At 41.9% G+C, this 21741-nt stretch overlaps 1 protein-coding gene across 3 annotated transcripts; it reads right to left on the bottom strand.

The window, feature by feature from the left end:
• Window positions 1-1841: 1841 nt before the first annotated feature.
• On the bottom strand, window positions 1842-17859 carry gata2a (GATA binding protein 2a). 3 transcript variants are annotated; one of them, XM_048255329.1, is made up of 6 exons: window positions 17260-17859; window positions 10639-11115; window positions 8853-9431; window positions 6349-6506; window positions 3577-3702; window positions 1842-2540 (listed from the first exon to the last, which is right to left on the bottom strand). In XM_048255329.1, exons 2-6 carry the CDS (start codon window positions 10862-10864, stop codon window positions 2211-2213), a joined length of 1419 nt encoding a protein of 472 aa, XP_048111286.1. In that variant the 5' UTR covers window positions 10865-11115; window positions 17260-17859; the 3' UTR covers window positions 1842-2210. The 3 variants fall into 3 exon arrangements, with proteins under 3 accessions (XP_048111286.1, XP_048111285.1, XP_048111287.1); XM_048255328.1 differs by lacking the exon at window positions 17260-17859 and adding an exon at window positions 11384-11833; XM_048255330.1 differs by lacking the exon at window positions 17260-17859 and adding an exon at window positions 11384-11833 and having other exon boundaries at window positions 6349-6494.
• Between the last annotated feature and the right edge of the window lie 3882 nt (window positions 17860-21741).

Raw genomic sequence — 21741 nt, 5'->3', positions numbered from 1 at the left:
CACACACACACACACACACACATTCTCCCCCTCCCCCTCCCCCTCCCCCTCCCCCTCGGTTCTCCATGTTTGCTCACGGGCCGCCTGATTGCCTTTCCTTCCTCCTCTCTCCAACTCTAAAGACTCGCTGTCCTTCCTCTCACTCCACTCAACGGCTCCCACACCAGGGCATTCTGGGAGACTGGGGGTGGAGACAGGGTGTGTGTGTGTGTGTGTGTGTGCACTTGTGTATGCATTTCTATAACATGGTTCTGTGTGTGTGTGTGTGTGTGTGTGTGTGTGTGTGTGTGTGTGTGTGTGTGTGTGTGTGTGTGTGAATATGTTTTTATTCTGTGTGTGTCAGTGTGTGTGTGTACACATTAGTGTGTTCATGCTGCATGTTCTGCAAGTGAAATGTGTGTTCTTCCTCTTTGTTGTTTGTTTGTGTGTGTGTGCTTGTCCTTCCATGTTCATGCTTGTGTGTGTTTATTTTAACTTACGTGTTGTGAATGTGTGTGTGTGACTGTGTGACTCTGTGTGTGTGTGTGTGTGTGTGTGTGTGTGTGTGTTTGAAGCTGGAGGAGCACTGTGTGTTTGGAGCCTGCTGTCTGGGTCAGAGCGGAGCAGCCGGAGGCCTCTGTCCCACAAAGATGCTTTTTTAAACAGCGCCACTTCTCCCAGGGGACCGGCCGCACTAAACCATTACAGGGCTGGGGGGCGCAGGAACATGCTTTCATTACATCTGATGTTGCTTAGTATAAAACACTCCATAGCGAAGGTGAAATTCTGCTTCTCTGCAACACTCACATAGCCCATGGAACTCTCTCTCTTTCACTGTGTGTGTATGTGTGCCTGTGTGTGCCATTGTGTGTGTGTGTGTGTGTGTGTGTGTGTGTGTGTTGGGGATTAAGGGACTGCTAAAATGAAATGCACAGAGTTGGATATGTAAATGATGAGATCAAGATGGTATGTCAGAAAAATGGTTTCCATTCACAGTTTTATGCAAAGTTCTGTTTTTGAAGTTTTTTTCCCCTTCGCTCAGTGATTCAGACTAGACAGACTGTTAAGTATTAAAACTTTATTTCCTTTATTTTGTGTAATGGAAAATGATAAAAAGATACAGCTCAGCAACAATGCCTTAGCTAGGATAAGTCAGTGTTTTTTTTTTTACTTTTGATAGTAACAATCAAATTATATTCTTAACAATATACCCATGTGTTTTGAGGAAAGCGAAATAAACAGAGTGAAAATAAATTATCATAATAACAATTATATCAACAATAATAACCATAATAACAATTAAGCTTCATAAACTTTTTTTATGTTTGTTTTGCTTGCCTCTTGTACATAAAGTCTTTTAAAATTGGTCTTTATTCCAGCATGTGGGGGTAGGAGGCGATGAGAGTCAGGACACAGCTCTCTCTCTCTCTGCTCCAGACACCCTTTGAGGGGACAGTCCTCTGCTAGACAAGGAGACGAGTCCACGATAGGGACGCCACCAGCTTTACACAGTGGTTAGTACCACAGGGACACCAGAGGGACTCTCTCTTTCTCTCCTCTCTCTCTCTCTCTCTCTCTCTCTCTCTCTCTCTCTCTCTCTCTCTCTCTCTCTCTTTTCAACCCCTTGTGTCCTCTCGTTCAGGGCAGTACCAAAGTGACTCAGTACAAAATATGCACAAAAATAAAATAAAATAAAGCAAAGGAGTGCCCATATTCACACCCATGTTTTGTATTTATTTTTACAACTTTCAAAGAGGTGAGGTTGGTTTTAAAAAATGGGTAGAAGGGGGTCCATTTTACTAGTCAGCTTCGTAGCCGAGACCACTGAATCAGATAACTCAGGGTCTTTCTCTCACTGCTGCTCTGTCCTTTTGCCATTCTGTAGACCAAGCTGGAGCAAGACAAGACAGTGTCCATCCACGGCGAGAAAAGTTCAGCCAAAAGCCGCCATTCTGCTCCATCTTCCCCCGAAGTGAAGCAGCAACAGGGCTTTGGCTACAAGCGAGGATGAACGTAACTGACGACAGCCGAGCACAGGAGACGGGGGGGCCGAGATGGGAGAGATAGGATGAGGATGATCGAGAGCAAAAGGTTTGCAGGACGAACCCGAAGTTGAGGGGGGTTTGGTTGTTGTGGTGGTGGTCATGGTTGTGGTGGTTGGCTGTGGGAGAGGTTCAAGTGTGTCTGTCCTAGACGCTCTCTCTCTCTCTCTCTCTCTCTCCATCTCTCTCTCAGTGTGGCTCGGCCCAGGCGGGCGAGCGGCCGGAGTGGTGCGGGTGGCTGAAGCTGGGGTGGATGGGGGTGGGGGTGGGCAGCATGTGTCCGGAGTGACTGAAGGGGGGCAGGTGGCCCATGTGGCCCATGTGGCCGGCCAGGGACCCGGGGCCACCGAACGGGGAGTTCTTGTCCTGCATGCACAGGGGAGTTCTTGTCCTGCATGCACTTGGAGGCTTCGTCGTAGCCAAATTAACCCCACTAAGCTTGCTGCGCTTGGACTTGCTGGACATCTTGCGGTTGCGCGTTTGGATTCCCTCCTTCTTCATGGTCAACGGTCTGTTCACCTGTGGAGAGGAATTGGACCGATGGTTAGCAAATGGCAGTGTGATGCGTGGTGTGGTTAGGACATTAAATCATGCTGTTGGGTCAGGCAAGCCTTTCCGGAAAGAAATAGTGGTGTTGAAAATTAACAAGCACTCATGAAAAGAGTGTTGCTTCTGGGTCAGGATTAGTGAAAAGGTGTGTAATTCATAGGGACAGAGCATTTTACACTAAAGTACCATTCTGTAAACAACCACAGGAGAGCCATGAAATGTGTTTCACTGCTGTATCTTCAGGCAATACGGCAGTTTGTATATTGATTGTGAAAATTGTTCTTCATGGAAATACTTCTGAAGACTTTATGATGTGCATGTGTTTATGACTCATGAATTGGATTGCTGTTAGTTCAAGCTGTAAATAGGACAGAACTTGAATAATATGAAATCATGGGAAAGTGGGACAATTGAGGAACTGAAAAGTCAGAGTCATTTTCAGAAACTTTGTCAGACTCATTCTACTGTTTCCCATCACAGTGTTTTGAAGTTGGGAAATGCCTTTTCTGAGTGTCTATGTTAAGTCATAGCTGTACTTGTTAAGTGGATTTGTAAAACGGTCACACTTCTTGGACCATGAATATATGGCACACTGTCTTCATCTGCCTCTTGGTTAAGTAATTCTGCTTATTGGCATGGTTTAATATGTAACACCATTGTTCCACCTCTCTCATTTAACAAAAACTGCTCATTCCGTAAACATAGCGTTAGAATCCACGCTGAACATGAAAAGGCTAGTTTCAGACGACATTGAATTGGTATAACTGACGCCGGTGCTTGAATGGCAGTCCCACCCTGCAGGCCCTCTTGGGGATAACGCCCCCCATTGAACCGGCGCATGAAAAATAAAAGCCAAAACGGCCAACTGGTTCTGCTTGACAGGGAAAGCCGGCTTTGCGTACCCAAACTCTGCCTTCTCTTAAATCGATAGAAGCTGTCCGCCCACTTGACCACCTCGCATTCAGTGCAGTTTTTCTTTTTGTCAACGTGTGATTTGGCCACTTACGTTGTGCAGTTTGAAGTAGAGGCCGCAGGCGTTGCATACGGGGTCACCATTCCCATTGCGCCTCCAAAGGGTAGTAGTCGTTGTCTGGCAGTTAGCGCAGCAGGTGCCGGCTCGTCGTGCAGCGGACTAGGAGAAAGAAATACAAGAAACAATTAGTGTCATCATGGTTAAGACACAGAAAAAATCTTAAGAAAATTGATGTTTATTATTTACATCTCTAGAAAGTGGTGTGCCATGTTTGGTTATTAGAAACACTCCGAACTTTCTGCATTTTCATTTAATTATAAACTCTAACGGTGTCAGTAACAGTGCTTCTAGGCAGCACCCAACTACCAACCCATTTTCGCATTGCGACAGATAATAAGCGTGTTTGAGGCAATTAGACTTATGAATAAATTATTACATTTGAGTTGTGACTGAGGCCCATGCACAGTCCAACTGATATGGAATAGCACAGCTGGTTTGAGCTCCATTCCCTGGTTGAAATTGATAAAGATCTTATGGCGTAGCTGGGGTGACAAATATTATGACTTTCTGTTGCTATGTGTACTCTAGACCAGACAGCATTTCAAAACGCTCCTCAAATAACATCAAAGCCAGCGCCAGTTAGACACATGAAATTGCTTACAGGGAGTCGCCTCTGTATTGAACTAATTGAATATATTCCGTGCATTTATACAAGCTTAATTCAATTTTCCAATTTGCGCATGATTGCAAAAGCTGCGTCTAGTAAAGCCCGTTCTGTCCCCCCTGTACCAAATATTGCTGCCATACACCATTAGCGTTGTCAGATACGTCGTTAATCTATCCCTTTTTGGTTGCCCAGTTTTCCTTGATCAACAGATTCAAGTATGTTGGAGGAGGGGCGTCTGGGGGACCTAGTTGTCGCGTTTCTGTTCGCTTTGTGTCCATTACAGATCAATTTTTCACACATAATAGGAAACATTGATAGGCATACAATGCAATTCCCCCTACAGCTAACTATGAAGAAACTACATGCGTTGGCTTGATTTATGGTCTAAAGGCATTCTTATCAATGCAAAAATGTTTCTAAAACCCGTCTTTAAACATTAAAACAAAAAAGAAGACAAAAACAAAAACACGCGCATTCCAATGCTCAAGCTCAGTGCCAACCGACCATGACAAACAAGAGAGCAAGGGCATAAATCCATTTATTTTCCAATCCCTACCACCACCATCCCCGCCCTTTGCCTTCTCTCTTCACACATAACTGGGTCCTACAGTGTTGTGATAATCGCTTTACAGTATATGTCAGAGTCTGGCCTGCCGGGACCGTACAAAATTCAGCAGGGTTTGTTGAAGACGGAAACACCCGGCAGCCTAGCTTCCTTATCGTTCCCAGGCAGATATCCGGATAGGAAACAACTGGATGGCCTTTGAACAGAACTCTGAAAACACTTCAGCTGAAAAGGCAAAGCTGTGGCCTCAGACTCCATGGAAAATATAATGGACTTTTTGCTGGGAAAGCACAGCAGAATGGAGCAAACCGAAAAATTGTAAATGAAATGTGTAGCCTAAATATATTTTTTTATTATTATTCTGAACCAGAAATAATAATAATAATAATAATAATAATAATGATAATAATAAAAACGTGCCTAATTCGAGAAAAGATTTCGAAAAAATTCCTATCCAGGCTCATTGCGCTTTACAATCACATTATCCTCATCCTTTGTATCGCAACGGGAAAATAAGACGTCTCTTGTGACTCTTTGCGCGGGTAATTCACACTTGAAGGTCACCCAGCGAGTGCAAATGAAATTATGACATGATGGACTAATGCTGTTCCACTCCATTAAGTAATTTGTCGCCAACACAGTCCTCGCGATCATCTGACGCAGTGCGTTAAAGCGATGAACCCAGACTAAATGAACGTGACAGAGAGCAGCACAGCCCATCTCTAACGATTACAGGTGCCCTGACATCTTTCCTCGGTGTAGAAAGCAAGAAAGCTAAAAATACACTTGGATTGGGAGAACAAACTGAACTTGAGATAGGTCTTCTTCACTATTATTTGGAGTAAATTATCATCCTTCCAACAGAAACATTATTCTGGGGCCCATGGCTATTTATGTCCTGGATAATCTGGAGTTCCACATGCCCTCTGATTACAATCAGCCTTGTGCACAGTTTCAAAAAGATGCAATGTTATTTCTACCTGCAGTTACTTAAATATTGATTAATATGTGCCTCTGTCCTTTAGGTTTAGTTATCTAATCCGGTAGAGATCATTCAAACATTTGGGTTGTCAAAACCTCTGGTAAATAAACTGGTACAATTCAGAAACCAAAAATACAGTATCCAGATAAGAAAAATAATTAAATGTGTAAATGCTGAGGTTGCCATGTATTTTAAAATAGTTAAACGTACAAGAGCTATGCTTAGAAATTATGGCTGCATGTGGCCAGTTTCACATCCATCCACAAAGCGTTGTTAATTAAATCAGCATGGGCATTGGTATCAGTGACAGTATCCGAAGTACCTGCAATAATGATAGCAGTAACAATAGCAATAGTAGCTGTATTGTAACAGGCAGTGTTGGGGATCGCCGGGGGGCGAAGGTGACAAACAATTCCCGGAAGATCATAGGGAAAATATAACTTTCCTGGAATTGTACTCATGGCCGCGGCTTTGTGCTCCCATTTAGCCCCCCTTTCTCGCAGGCCTACTGGAGGGGGTGTGGGGAGGGCAGGGCAAGAGAGTCGGCGGGTTCTCAAGCAAGAGATCTGCTGGACTCACTGTGGTACTCACCAGTCTGCGCTTGGGCTTGATCAGGGGCCGGTTCTGGCCGTTCATCTTGTGGTAGAGGCCGCAGGCGTTGCAGAGGTAGTGGCCCGTCCCGTCTCGCCGCCACAGCGGCGTGGAGGTGGCACCGCAGTTCACACACTCACGGCCCTCTGTGCAGAATTCAGCGGAGAGAAAGACAAACAAAAATTTATATAATTAAGACGTCTGAACAACATCCCTCACACAACAGATCCTCCAAAACACTGAACTATTATTAAAAACCCCAGAGAGCACTGGCAATGAGAGCTGCTGGGGGGGTTCTTGTGTCACATGAAAATGTATTTATCAGACACGCATCAACTGTTTGGGTGAGTTCAGTGGGGACAATGTCCATCAGCGGTTCATTGAATCCCAGTCAGTAATTCAGACTGCCTGCGAGTGCAAGAGCTGTCGTTGACACAGACACCTCCATGTAAGCTGAGCTGTGCAGGAAGTCAAAGGAGCAGCAAGAATGTGTTGAGTGCACAAGGTGTCCATTTAGAAAAAGCATTACATAATTTATCAGATTAGCACGTATCACTGTTTGCAGTAGTAGAAAGTTTATGGACACATACTGATACTGAGAGATCCGCCACACTAAATGTGACCACATGCATTGAACATTATCTCTTTCTATATCAGTTTTTACGTCATCCCACAATTCTGCTTTTTTAATTTTAGCGTTGTGGTTTTAAAGTGTTTCTTGTGGACATGCACAATCATATTTTTTCAGACTCCAGAATTGTCCACTTTGTTGCGGTTCTGTCAATTGGCCTGCGTTTGGACTGCACCAGGGTGAGAGCTATGACTAGCTGGGGAGAAACGCACCACACAAAGCTAACTGCCAATCCTCCATCTCATTTCAACTTAACACAAATGTGGTGTTCAGCCACAGTGACAGCTCCAAAACGTGCTGGCCAGACCAATTTTGTTACATGTGGCCCTCCTCCTTCAGCATCTCACTATTATTCATATTATGTCAGCGACACCCAGTCCCTCCCAAGACCAAGAAAGGAATCTTGTCTGGACAAAGGAGCCGCTCCTTTTGAAGTGTTTGTTGTTAGTAAAACAGCCATTTTGCCTGCTCTCTCTCTCTGGTTTGCTACACCAGTCAAGCGAAGGTAATGGTATCAGGGCAAGACTTCTCCATGTTGGAAGAGAATGCAGTTGTTCAAAGAATGGATTGTGCTTAGAGGCTGGTAACTAAAAACAACAGTGTAACCACAACCATAAAAGAGAAGTGTCAGACGATATTAGAAAGGGAATTTACACAATTGTAACCATAATCGTATGCATGATCCCTGTTTTGTTTGTTGTTTGTTGAGGTAGGCCTACTGTGTTAGGTATTGAATGACTAACACTGAGCACTCAACTGCCAAGAGGTAAAGGGATTATGGCATTATACCCATTTAACAGCAATTACAAGAGTTTTTTTTACAAATCTGCTACACATGTTGTGCATAAAATTGTCAAGTAAAAGAAAAAACATAATATGTTGCACTACAATACATCAGAGCTGTTTAAAAAATATAATAAACCATTTTCATTTTTCTGATCATCACAGCTGTCTTTATACTCTTCAACATCATCATAATCTTATTTTCTCTGGCAAACTGCTCTCTGCAACCCAACAGGCCCAGTCCACACTTAAAAATACAAACAGCGGGACCCTGTCGCCTGTGACGGCGTGTCCCGCCGAAGCTTTGTTAGTGTTGGGGCTACGGGTGGGCGGGGTGCGCGTCGTGATTTGTTCACCCAGAGGTATACAGGATATGGCAGGAGCCAGAGCGTCGTGACTCCTGCATTTTTAAAGCGTAATACGGCCTCATTTTAAAAGAAAACAAGGCAAAGCTGAGCAACAGCCAAAATGAGATGCTATAATGAAACATGGCCATTAAGCCAAAAGGCATTTAGGCCAATCGGTTGAACTAAAAAAAGATGTATGGATATATAATTCACTGTTAGAAATATATTTTGCAATACACTATATTAATTATTCTAACTTTTTCTTTAAAATGGCATATCCTACTTATTATATTTTATGGCTGTCCATGTGTGTCAACACGCAATTGTTAATAGAAGTGTAGAATAGGCGAGATAAATTGCTTGAAAATATTTGCACTAGTAATCAGTGACCCTGATAACACCACTTAAGTAGGCTATCCCTTTAGAGCTGAAGGTGTTTACAAGTGACCAATCTGATTGGTCAGATAAGAACTGTCCAGACATGTTGAGAACAGAAAAAAAAAAGTGCTGAGAGAACAATAGAAGAGTCCTGACAAGGCCACATTGTAAAATATGGTCTGCTTTAAGAATTTAGGCTAACCCAGATTAATTAAGCAGACACTTTGAAGTCCTTACTGCGTATAGAATTATAAATGGGAACACTCGAGTAATATTAACTTTATGAACACAAGTTTACATTCACATGTTAGTTGTACAACTATAGCGAAATTGTTGAATTTTCCTTTCGAGGTAGGGAAACTCACCTGAGCTCGATCGGGGTTTGCTTTTACACTTTGGTGTGAAACTGGATGCTGATCCGCCTAGCAGGCTACCAGGGTGGAATATGCTGCCGCCGTAGTCGTGTGGGTTTGGGAGTGAATAGGCAGGGTACGTTGGGATGGGATGATGAGTAGAAGGAGTCTGGCCACCCATGGTCGCCAGGCTGCTTCGAAGTGGACTACATCCCTCCATTTTCATGCCATCGGTCAATGACACTTGGTACTTAATGGACTCCTTCTCGTCCATTCTTGTTGCAGACGAGGTTGGAGAGGAAGGACCTGGGTCCGGGGACACGTCCTTCGGTGGCGTGGGAGGGAAACTGTATAGGTGATGAGGGCTGGAGTGGGACGCAGAGGTGAGAGATGAGACTGGGGCAGTGCTGGAATTGCTGCTGCAAGGGTAACCGGCACTAGCAGGGTGCAGTCCGGGCTTGCTGAAGTGGCTGACCGCCCATGCGTTATGATGATGAGCAGCAGAGAAAGCTGCCTTGCCGCTGTCCAGCCACGAAATGCCCGGGCTGTGGATAAGGTGTGGTCGGCAGACTTGACTTCCAGTGAGACGAGCTAAAATGATAAATTAATCACCCTTCATTAAATCACCAAATGAACAACAACAACATCAATGACAACAACCGCAATGACCGTTTAACAAGAAACATATCCCACCTGTGGATTCACTCTCCAGGCAGTACGAACTCGACATTGAGTATGCTAAGTTTGATTTCTCCAGTAGTACCAGTTATGTAACGATTCAAGAAGTCGCTTATTACCCTACCATCCCTTTTGGCATAACTTTTAGATTTTTTTGTAAACTTAACGAAACACGCTTCAATCGCAATAAGCTTCGATGGAGTTGTAAAAAAAATAACTCTGATTCTCATCCAATTTCTTTGTTGCGCCTTTCACGCAGTTAAAATGAAAGTTCCACACACAAAGAATGTGACAGAAAGAAAGGTTCAGATGGAAAACAGAGGCCTTATGAAAGCTTTCGCCTGGAGCAGTTCTGCTTGTGCTTCGCACAAATTAGCAACTTGGAAGAACGCTGTCCGAAATTTTCGTTTTGATTTTGTATCCGGGAAGTCTCTCTCTCTTGCTCACTCTCTCTCTCTCTCGCTCTTTCTCCCCCAACACCAGCTGAGAGGGAATAAATGACATGCACTTCCCTTTCCTCCCCATGTCATTTGCTGGATTTTCTCCCTCTTTCTTATTATTTCTGCTTCTCTGCATATCGTGGTGACAGTTATATGGCAGCTGACCATAATGCAGTGTTCAGTTTTTATTGAAATGACATTGTCTCTATAGATTATTATAATGACTTAATTTACTAAAATATCAACGATGAGGTTTGTTTATGTGGACGTAGACAGAGGTGTCTAGCACGAGCTCCAGCTCCAGGGAATTGCTGAAAGCCATCATTTAAATTATTCGAGGCCTACCGCAACTGGACAGATTTTGCCTTTAGGCCGCAAATGTAACATGCTTGACCTCAGCAAACATCAGCTGCAATTTATATATTTATATTACACCCACAATATGTACTCACTAAATAAACAGGATAACTGACTCGAAACAAAATAACGCCAATCATAATGTCAATTGCTTCAAAGAAGCCCATTTCAAATACATGTGCAGTAAAAGCAGGGGGAGTATAGCCCCGTGACAGCCATGTTCATGAAATATCTCAATGTTATCCCACTACAATAAATATTACGTTATAAACACCATTCAAAGACCGTTGAGGGGACTTTCATAATGTAATACTGGTACTCACCGTGTGCCTGGCCATATGATACCCGGGCCCTTGAGTTTGGGTAGTAAGGGTTGCCCTGCGAATCCAAATGGTTCAAGAACACGTCCACTTCGTCCGGGGGTAGAAGCGGCGCCATGGGCTCCATGTAGTTATGTGTCAGACCGTGATGGTGGCTATCTGGGTGCTGACCATTAAGTACCGCATGATGATGCGCCATCCACCGAGATTGATCGGCTGCGACCTCCATCTCCTAATCGTCCGTGCACTTTAAAGTAGGATCAAAACTTTGGTGACGTTCGTCCTAAAAACAACGAAACCTTTGGGGCTTAGCTTGTTCTGTCTGTAAAACAAGCCTATGCGTTGTGTCCCGTAGATCTGAAGCAAATATATTTTAAGCTGTGATAATAATATGACTTTTTTGTGTCCGTTTTGCTTTCAGTCGTTTTCTACAAGTTGGAATCCTCCTTGGTTTGTCTTCTCATTTGTCTTTATCGAGACCTGCAAAATACATAAAAACACATGTTGTTATGATTCCTAAATTTAAAACGGTCTGGCAATCAAGATGGACTGTTCTTTGCTGAAAATGCGCGTTATGCGTTTATTCGCTGATTTTAACAGTCGTGGTCGTGCCGAGTAGTTGAAACCTCAACGATTGCTAAAACGTTAAGTAACACATTACAATGTGTACCGTCCCTCTGTCTACTACACCCTCATTTTAAACAGACATTTCTTCTAATAAAATTGAATATTAGTGTTCCATACTTACAGCGCATAGAAACATTTCAGCATTGGTTTCCTCATTGTAGCCTAATTTCATCCAATATTAGTCCGTGTGGAAAACTGCTAATCCCCCTTCTTGTCAACACGCGAAATTGTTTTCTCACGCAGAACTTTATGTAACTTAATTGTAGAAGTCTACGCTCTCAAGACAAGTAGTCTCAGCCGCTGCGTATGTTGGCTCATTAATGAATTGTGCTTGTACACTGTCGGAACTGGCGCCAGTAAATTCCATATCATACGAGCAGGGGCGGAGTCTCTGGTTCGCAGTGACCTCCAGCGGGCCAATCGGAGCACGCCCACGCTACCATTGGTTCGTATCGGTGCGCACTGATGCCCACTGGAGCCATCGGCCTATGATGGTCACCGCCGAACGCACTGACAGACACATCAATCAACAAGCCAATTTATTGAGATCTTCTAAATTACGCAGGGCTTCACCCAAATGATAATGTCTTATTTTTTTTACAAATATAAAAAGACATAGGGGGAAGGAGATTTGGAGCTTTTAAATGAACAGGTGTGTAAATTGCATGACTGTGACAGTCAACAATCAGCATACAATGGCTTCATGCTGGAGACAGACTGAATGAAAGTGTATATAATGTAATATGTGTTTAGTTAGTATTAGTATTAGTATAGTTAGTAATTTATTTCAGTACTTCAGTACTAACTCACAAATACATTCCAAGAATTTTCAGCATACGAGAAACCATTTTTCCTATATATTTACTGACATGCATAGGCTACTTAGACTATCTCTAGAAAAGTTGTTTAGGCATAGGGTAAATTCAGATTATTAGTTAGAGATCCATTGACACAGAATCAGTATTAGTTGCTTAACAGGTCTAGTAATCACAGAACAGTTTAAAACAACAAAAACGGCAAGTGTCAATTTTCACATCAAGCTGTTACACAAACAAACACAGCTCTCGACACCTCGGGCATTGGCTGGGGCGGAGAATTTTATGTCTCCTATAGTGGGACCCATTGTTTTGCGAGTGTAATTGTTGTAAATTAGAAGCCACAAAATTCTTCTTGTGCAAACATTGCTTTTGTATGCGTAGTGCGAACGATCAAACATCGCTTTACATATTAATAGTCGCCTCACTCACTTGGTGGTGCAGACATGTAGCAAGTACGCCCGTGATTGCCAAGTGGGGGCCATTAGCGAGTTTTTGTTAATTCTTGTTCACAATTATCCCACATCAAAACAAGCAGACCTGCCCACCCCAGGCAGAAAGACAGAGCGTCGCCGATCGGCCTTCAGATAAAGCGAGAAGCCACGTAAACCCAAGAACTGACCAGTCTTCCCTTGATTTAAATGCGCTATAGATAAGTAATTTAAACAGTATGGTCTATAACGTTATATTTGTTGGCCCTTGACTGGTTCAACAGACATGAGATGTAAGACATGTTCACATTGGCCAGGGTCAGTAGCCCAGCTTTCAGAATAGTTTGGTCTGAAGCGGCCATATGTTTTAAAAATAAATTTTTACGCATAAATTGAGTCGATTCCATTGTCTGGATTTAGTCCGTGTGCGATACCTGCCAATATTCTAATCTGTCCGATATTGTTTTGCATTGGTTGGTTGGTTGTTTTCATGTATGATTTCTTTGTTTCAGGTATGAATTAATTTGTGCCATCCATACGATACCAATCCTGGGATATCTATATCTATTTGGTCAATCAACTGGTACGATTAATGATCATTAATTAATCAGTTCATTGATGATCATCGGGTCTACACCAAAAACAAACCCCTCAATCAGATCTTGTATTCAGTTAACGTTCTTATCTAGTCTGCTAGGATCAGAGTGGCGCATAACCTATACAGACCCAAAAAGAGCCATAAACCTGATTTGAGATCTCCAGCTAACCTGGCAACTGGCACACGATATGCCTCATTAGATTGCGTGTGATTTGTCATTTATGTTTAGAACTAGTCTTTATAGTGTAGACTGAAATAAGTATTAACTATGAAGTTATATTCAGAGGAATGTCACTCTGCGTAACCAACGGGGTTAAGCACGACATCTAAATTAAAGCATTTGTGGCTCAGTATTATCTAGGCTATAACATTATTTATGCTAAAGACATTTTACGAGTCAAATTCTACTACGTTTCACACAAGCTTAGAACTCGGGTTTGTTTTATCAATATTACTTTTTTACTTTTCATGGTGGTGGTGGTGTGTGTGTGTGTGTGTGTGTGTGTTTCTGCCGCCGTCTGTGTGTGTGTGTGAGAGAGAGGGGGGGGGGGAAGGAGAGAGAGAATGATTGACAGGCAATAATTGGAGGGAGCTCGGAGCCCAGACTAGCCGCCACTCTGACGCCGCGTCTTGACGTCACCGCTACTGCACAGAATATCTAGCTCGTGAACTATGCTGGATTTTATGCACCTCGTGAGCACAACAGGAACGGCATGCATTTTTCTTGACTCCCAACGAATAGTTGTTTATATAAACAGGCAATTTGCATGTTGCCTTGTTCGGCTCGAGTGGTTTGTTTAATCAAGTCATTAGTCTAACGGGAAGGGCAATAGCGATTTACAGGTTGCGGACCTATGTCTTCCGCGTTGACCCTGAGGAATTCTTTGCTCTTCACACTCGTACTGTAGATCAGAGATCAAATCGGACACTTTATCCGAGCAGAATATTAAATAAGTGTAGCTGCGTGATTACACATGCCAAGTTTGGAGAGCTAGGGCATGCTGCATTGTCAGCCTGTGTATGGAGCTGAAGAATGACAGGAGATCATGCCTGACCGTCCATTTAAAGTAAAGTAGCCTACTACAAAAATACAGTATTGTGTTGGTAGCCTATTATGATTTTAAAATTACATTTTATTGGCAAGTTAACTCACAAATAGGCCTGGCATGAAGCATAGCCTGAAATACAACCTCTACCTTTAATATCACAAGAGATAAGAAAATCATTCTTTGATCTAAAGGGATGCAGTTGTCCTTATACAGTTCACTGTCACCATTTCATTAAAAAAAATCCATTCTGCTCACAGTTGTCAAGTCAGAAGCAGATATTTTGACATGGTGCTTGCTGTATTTTTCCAGTGGACTTGTTAAAACTAAAACTTTAGTTAAAACTAAAAAGGATGAGATGATAATAGCTACTCTTCATTTGATCTGACTGACTTGTTCAGTACAGTACGAGTTTATCCTTGTACTTCTTCCATCTAAGGTGCACTTACATGGAGTAAAACAGAGCGAACACAAAAATTCACTCCACTGAAGTCACTTTCACTTTTATGCTTTATTGTAACAAAAAAAGTGACATGAAGTTAGAGTACTTTTGTGATAATGGACCTAGGCTCTTGATTAGATGTTGTTACCTTGATCCTTTTAGTATGAGATAAAAGCCTGGGTATATATACTGTAGTGAGTAGCAGTGCACACTAACTGCCGGTGTTTACATGTTTGTTCAGTGGATCACTCAGCAGGCTCCACAACTCTTTATTCCATACCTTTGTTAATCCAGCTTGTATTTGAGCCAGAACAAAGGAAGGTCCTCTTTCAAGGACATAGCCGTATTGTCCCACAGGGCTCCTGTCCCAGGAGTACTGGGTACTGAGTGCAGCACTCTAACTGCTTCCTGCTGCCCCGAACATGAACCACAACAGCACTGCCAAATCCCCCCTGTCTGCATTGGCTAGGAAGGCGTAAAATATAAAATACATTGGGTGTGGGTGGGTGCATAGGAGTGTATATACATCTATGCATATCTGTGCATTATGTGCCTGTATTTGTGTGGACAAGAGTACTGTATGTGTGTATGTATGCACACTTGACTGTGTGTATGATGGTGCATTGACTGCAAGTATTGTGTGTGTGCCTGCATATCAGTGCTTGTATATTCTCATGTGCATATTTGTATGCATGTGTATCTTTATTTACAAATGAGCGTGGCTTGGTGAATTGGACACCATTTTTTTTGTTGGATGATGACATCATTTTTGCATGACCGTTTAAATTAATTATGGAAAAAAGTGGTGTGTGAGCTTACTCCAGCCATGAATGGAACTAGACCCACAAACATCAGCAATCATTCCCATAATTAACAGGTGCCGTGAAATGGGCTTGCCTTTCGCGCACCGCTGGTCCCCATCACACATTTATCATTATCCATGGGGCGAAGGGGGTAGAGGGATGTGTGTGTCTGTGTGTCTGTGTGTGTGTCTGTGTGTAAGGGGGGTGGCGGTGGGACCACAGAAGGGTTTGTGAAGATAAGCAGACTAGGGGATGGGGGAATGACAGAAACCAGCTGAAGCATTATTGTCCTTTACTCACGGGTAATTAGATTGGGACAGGGCACAGTGGGGCAAACACGGGCAGAGGCAAAGTCACCAGCCTCTCTCCTGCACCAAGATAGATCACACACATGGGGACCAAGAAGCAATGCAAGGCTGAACCCCCACGCCACCACCACCAACCCCACCCCACCCCTCCCCACATCTTCCCCTCCTCCTTTTTAAACAACTGAATGGACACCCGTGTTACAGTGTTTGATGTTGAACCAAGGCCCTCTCGCTGACTTCCATTTCTGGCAGGGCAAAAAGGGGGCCTGATCATGCTGAATCAGGGAGCACGAGTGTGTCTCAGTGCATACCTGAGTAACACAGTGAGCCTGTGAAGCTGACTTGAAAGTGTCCGAGAGACATACTTGAAGAGTTTGACAGAACTGACACCTGAGAATTTCCCAACAGTGATCTCGCTCATTAGGAGCCATCCATCTGCTAGATAGAGACACTGCACCAACACTCACACATATACATACACTCATCTCACAGTGGTTGATAGCTCCATGTGCCACATAAACCATTTTATCTAGAAAAAAAATACATTTATTATCTACAGCATCCCCATACATTTTCACTAAAGGTTGAAAACTGAAATCCTATATATATTTTGCTCACTTCAATTAATGAATGCTTTACTTGTCACAAGCTCATCAGAAATATAACACATTTAATAATTCAGTGATGTAATTTTTTCCATTGTTGGCATCAATTTTATTTTTTCAGTACCTCCTCACTATTTTATAACCAATGTCTCCAAATAAAAGACAGTGTCCCTCTTGGTTTTTAAATTGGCCTGGTGGTATCCTATTATATTGTCTTAGTGTATAAAGTTTAGGCTAAAATATAAGCCGATAGGCCTATATGACCAGACTGACGATCCAGTTGTATATTTAAACAAGTAACAAATAATTGTTCCACTGGCCGACTCTGTAATGATCAATTCTAAAAAAGATAAGAGAAATGTTTGCTTTTTATTTCCCTTTGACCTCTCCTTTGCCACTGCAGATTAGGGCTTGTTTTGATTTGGTATCCGTCAGTCAAATGTCCACATTTTGCAAGAGCAAACATCAAGTGCTATCTACAGGATTCAGTTGTATTGTGTACAATTAATATACAGAAATGAAGGAATGTAAGACCATGCAAAAATGTAAACAAGCCTACTAAGTGCATGACTAGTCAAAGGTGTATCCTACTCAAACACAAATAAATAATGTAGGTTACAAATAAAGACATATAATGATCCTTATAAATATTATTATTTTATTATTATCTATATTGTTTCTATTAATATTCTTTGTGTTATTGTTGATATTATTATTCCATTTCCATGGCATTTTTCCCTTTAACGTAGATTCAATAAGCATCTTCCAGATAATGTGAATAACAAGAGTCGCCATACACGGCAATACACTCACTGATTTTTAGAATTTAACAACGCGCCACACTCGCACGAGCTATCACATCTACCGCGTTCAAGATGTCCAAGCGTAAGGTTTACCAATCCACATCTGCCAAAAACAGTGCTCTGTGGAGATGTAAAATGCCTCTTACCAAGTGTTTTGTGTTGTCGCTGCTGCTTGCTTGGTTTATTCTTCAATGTATTGCGTATTGTGTGTCGATATGCTTGAGTCCAAGGGGCAGCGCAGAGGTTAGGTGCTTCAGTTTGGTATGGGCGCACTGCTGAGCGGCTTCTCGCGCAGAGAGGCTGCATTCGCCTCGGTCGCAGATGATGTGGCCGAAAAGCAAACTGTCCGCGGCCCCTTCTTCTAACTTTCTAACAAGGTCTTCAGAAATGGTACCACCGCTGTTTTAATCCGTGTCCAGTGAGCTGTGTCAAATCGTAGTATGTTAGCTGGGCTGTCTCCACTAGCCGTTTCTCTCCGATGAGCTCATACGTTCTTGTGCCCTTCTCGTTGTGAGTAGGCTAGAAGAAAACTTGATGGAACGAAGTAGGCTTCAGCAACGTAACCGCGCGTCAGCCAATCTCTCGTCTTCCGGGTCGAAGCTTTTATATTTTGGAGCTGGACTGAAACGAGGAGGTTGTGTTTACCGTGCTTACTCAATTAATCATCTTATAAAATTCGATCGAGACGACTGCTGCTGCCATGTCAAAAACTGACTGCGCCACAGTGTACAGCTACACACCGAGAGCGCAATATTCTCCTTAAATGGAGAGGTAAAGAGGATAGGTAGGCAGTGTTTGTTCTTTATAGAGGTTGACATCTGATCGAACACGGCACTTAACATCATCACATGAAGTCGCTATGGTATTTTGAAACTGTAGCCTATAGATTATGTTTACCCCTAATACCTAAGTTACTATTACAACTATAGAAACTGATAGGATGCCTAAATATCATGTTTGTAGAAGTATGATCACAGTATTTTTCCAGCAAATATAAATAAATAATGCCCCATTGGCTTGTCCAACCCCCTCCAAAAAGAAAGAAAATGTAATATATTCCATCCTCGTCCGCTTGACATGATAATGCGAGAAGTCTTCGCTACCTCCTCCCATTTCTCACTCTCACATATAACTCAAACTTTTAAAACATGCAAAGCCTCGGCAAATCTCCGGCACGAGACCTGGGCTTGTGCGCGGCCGCTGAGGCTAGGCAGGTGCAGGGGCTCTAGGGCTGCTGCGTCTCGCGCCTGTGTCCCCCAAGAGTACACACAAACAAAAGAAAAGAAAAACTGAGAGTGCGAAAGAGAAGTGAACTCTGACAGAATTAATTGCATTACTTTCTTTGCTTAGAATAACAAATCCGTGTTCACTTGCTGCCTGTAGCCACCATTGGGCAACTGAGAGCGAATCCAAGTCCGTCAGTCAATAGCATTATTATCCGCATCAGTCATACCTACATACTTATTATAATGATACAATAATTGAAGCCAAGTAGGCCAACGATAACCATCAAATCCTTGGAAATCCCCAATCTTTGCTTCTTCCTAAATTTCTAACTTTGTCAATAAGGCAATAGAGACAAGTAGGGAAATAAGTGTTTGCTACAAAGTGAAAAATTGAAAGGTTGCTGAGCAAGAAGCAAATCAGAAATAAAAAAGCAAAGAAACAATACAAGGATATAAAAAAGATATGCTAAACTAATGGATAACGTAGTTAAACCCAAAGTTAGTTTCCACACTGAAAATGACAAACAAATGACACAGCGCAAACCCGGTGTCATTTATAAGTCACTGTTTGTCACTAACTTTATTTTTGAAAAATAAAAATAAGGAAAATTGAGCTCAGATACAATTGGTGATACAAATGTAATCCTTACGCAGAGTCTAGTTGACGTCTTGCTGCTATAGGATTCAAAAGAAGTTTGATTTATTTTCGTGCTATACATGGTGAGATACTATTTACATTTGTAACGTTTGCAGCTCTTAATGTCAGCTTTTCTCAAGTATCTAAAATGTCTGAAAGAATTTGTAGCAGCCCATAAGTTGGAATCTCTCTGTATGCGGCCCTCAAAGGCAGGCAGCCTGATACAGCCTGTTACTTGGTGGCGGAGTCCTCCAATGAATGAATACAATAATTCTGCCCGGTCGTCTTCATTTTCTCCATTACAACATCTGTGCAGAAGCGTGTCATTATGTGCCTCTTGCTCCCATTGTGCAGTGCCTCAGTGCCAGATCACTGCTTGACTTTTCTATTTGAGCGCCTTCATAAATCTGCTCTGGAAATCTGCTCACTGTAGATTAGAAGGTTTTCTGCGATAATCATGACACAGGCCACATTCAATCACAAATATGAACAATGATCATAACAGCCCAGTTTAACAGTTAAAGCACTCCCATTTATGCCAAATACACTATGGCTTACTGCGACTTCTTTATGTTAAGTTAGTTTACAGTAAGAAAAGACAACGCATAATTATTACTGGATCAAATGCACGATGAGAAGGATAATAAAATAATACTATTCAAATGCAATGTAAGAAAGATAATAACATAAAATAATAATAATAATAATAATAATAATAAAAATAATATTTTTTAATTTTATTTCATTATCTTTCTTACTGTGCATTTGATTATTTTATTTGACCTTTTCTTTTTTTTATTAATAGGCTACTTCACATGGGCATGGGCAATGCAGATCCCTCTCGTAATAGGATCTTTCTGCTTATGTAAATGTGAATAGAGATTTTTTTTTTCATGTCCCGTGAGCAGTGCCATAGTCATGATAACAAGTTTAAATCAATATGTAGAAATGACTGGGGTTTTAAGGAAGGCACTGCGGTTTGACCAGCGAAAAGAGCTCACTCCTGATGAGTGCCAGATAAGGGCTTATCAGCACCTAACATTTCCATCTCAGTCCGCATTAAAAAAAATCACTCTCGGCTAAATAAAGCTGGCTGCTCACCTCCAGTGCTCTTTTTTCCAAGCAGACACCGTGACATTTCCATTCCACACTGTCCATCAGACAATGGCGCTAAAATTTGATTGCCATCAGCCAAACAAGCTTCAGAAATTGTGTAGAAAAACTTATTTTTGTAGCAGAATCTTTGCGCAAAATGAGTTTTAATAATTATGTTCATTTAATTCGATCAAATGAGATGAACGTCTGCCTAAAGACGCCTGTGTCTCCATGTCGATTATGATCACGGTTGAATCCATGCCGGTAAATCCCTCGGTAAGAGCAACCTGGCATAGGATAAGTTAGACGCTGGTTTTGGAATGCCATTGTATTGTTCAGATATAGTGCACGATGGAACATAATATATTTTAACATGCCAAAATTTAGATTTTTTTTTTGTATTTTCTTTTGATCCAAGACCAATGCAGGGGCTAATAATAGCATAATAATAATAATAGTAATAATAATAATGTCACTCCTAGCAGGATAATAATGTGTATTCTGTCCATACTCCATTGTATCATTCTTATCCCTCTGCGTTTTGTATCCGTAGCCACAGCACCGTTATTATTTATATATGCATGCATTAGATGCCAAGGCCCTTCATCTTCTGATTATTACCAGGGGTAATATTTCATCCGCGCTAGGCAATCTTTGTTCTTTGTGAAGATAATAAATGGCCTAATCGTTATCAGCTTACTACTGGAGGTGTCAGGACCGACCGAGGCTGGAAGCAGGGTCCAAAGTGCCGCTGAATAAATTGGTGTTCCTTATCTCTGTCTCCCAGATTATCGCCGCCTTTTCAAACTCGCACAACAAATACATTCAATGCATCTAATGCATCATTTGAGGGAGAAGATCCCGCAGGTTGATAGAGACAGATAGGCAACGCGACATAGAAATATTTACACGTTTTACGCGCATCAGTGTATGGGGCCAATATTAGCTTGTATTTTTTTCTGTCACCGAGTTTATTGGATAAGTAAGGGTACACACACTTAACATATAAATACACGCTATAACAGAATATTGTACCAATGATTCATATCTGAATAATTATTCGAACTCCTTTTTGTTGGTGTTGTAATTAGATCCTTAATGTGTCAGATTATGTGTAAGAAAATAAATTATTTAATTCAAACAACTTTGTTGATGTCAGCATTTTAAGTTTCATTTAGAAGTAGCCTGACATCGACTTTTCTCCAACACTAATGATGGGACTTTGTCAAACTAATCTGATAAGATTCCTTTACCCATGTCGTGAGAATTTTTTTTATAAATTCTTTATGTAGCCTACAATATTAGTGCAGTTCTTTCTCTCACCACTACTGTCAATAGGCTGCATAAGACCCAAAAGAGGAAGATTTAGAACAATCTCCGTTGTAACTGGAATTTGCTAGGCTATTTATATAGACTAAAACATTATAATTCATAGGCTACGCATTTCCTCTGAGTTGCGTAATGTAATACGAAATATGTTGAACTGACTGGGACTCGGGTGGATGACTGTGTTAACAGTCTAGGGCAGTGATTCGCCTAATTTGGGTGCTCGGGATACTGATAAATACTACAGAAAAGTGTTGACACGTGCGCGCTGTCACCTACAAGTCAACAGAATTTGCCAACCAGTCGTTGAAGAGCAGCGCGTCTATGGGGCAGTGACTGAAAGA

Source organism: Alosa alosa, chromosome 10 (assembly GCF_017589495.1).
Source record: "Alosa alosa isolate M-15738 ecotype Scorff River chromosome 10, AALO_Geno_1.1, whole genome shotgun sequence".
Lineage (NCBI taxonomy): Eukaryota > Metazoa > Chordata > Actinopteri > Clupeiformes > Clupeidae > Alosa > Alosa alosa.
This window is presented reverse-complemented; position numbering and strand designations above follow the sequence as displayed.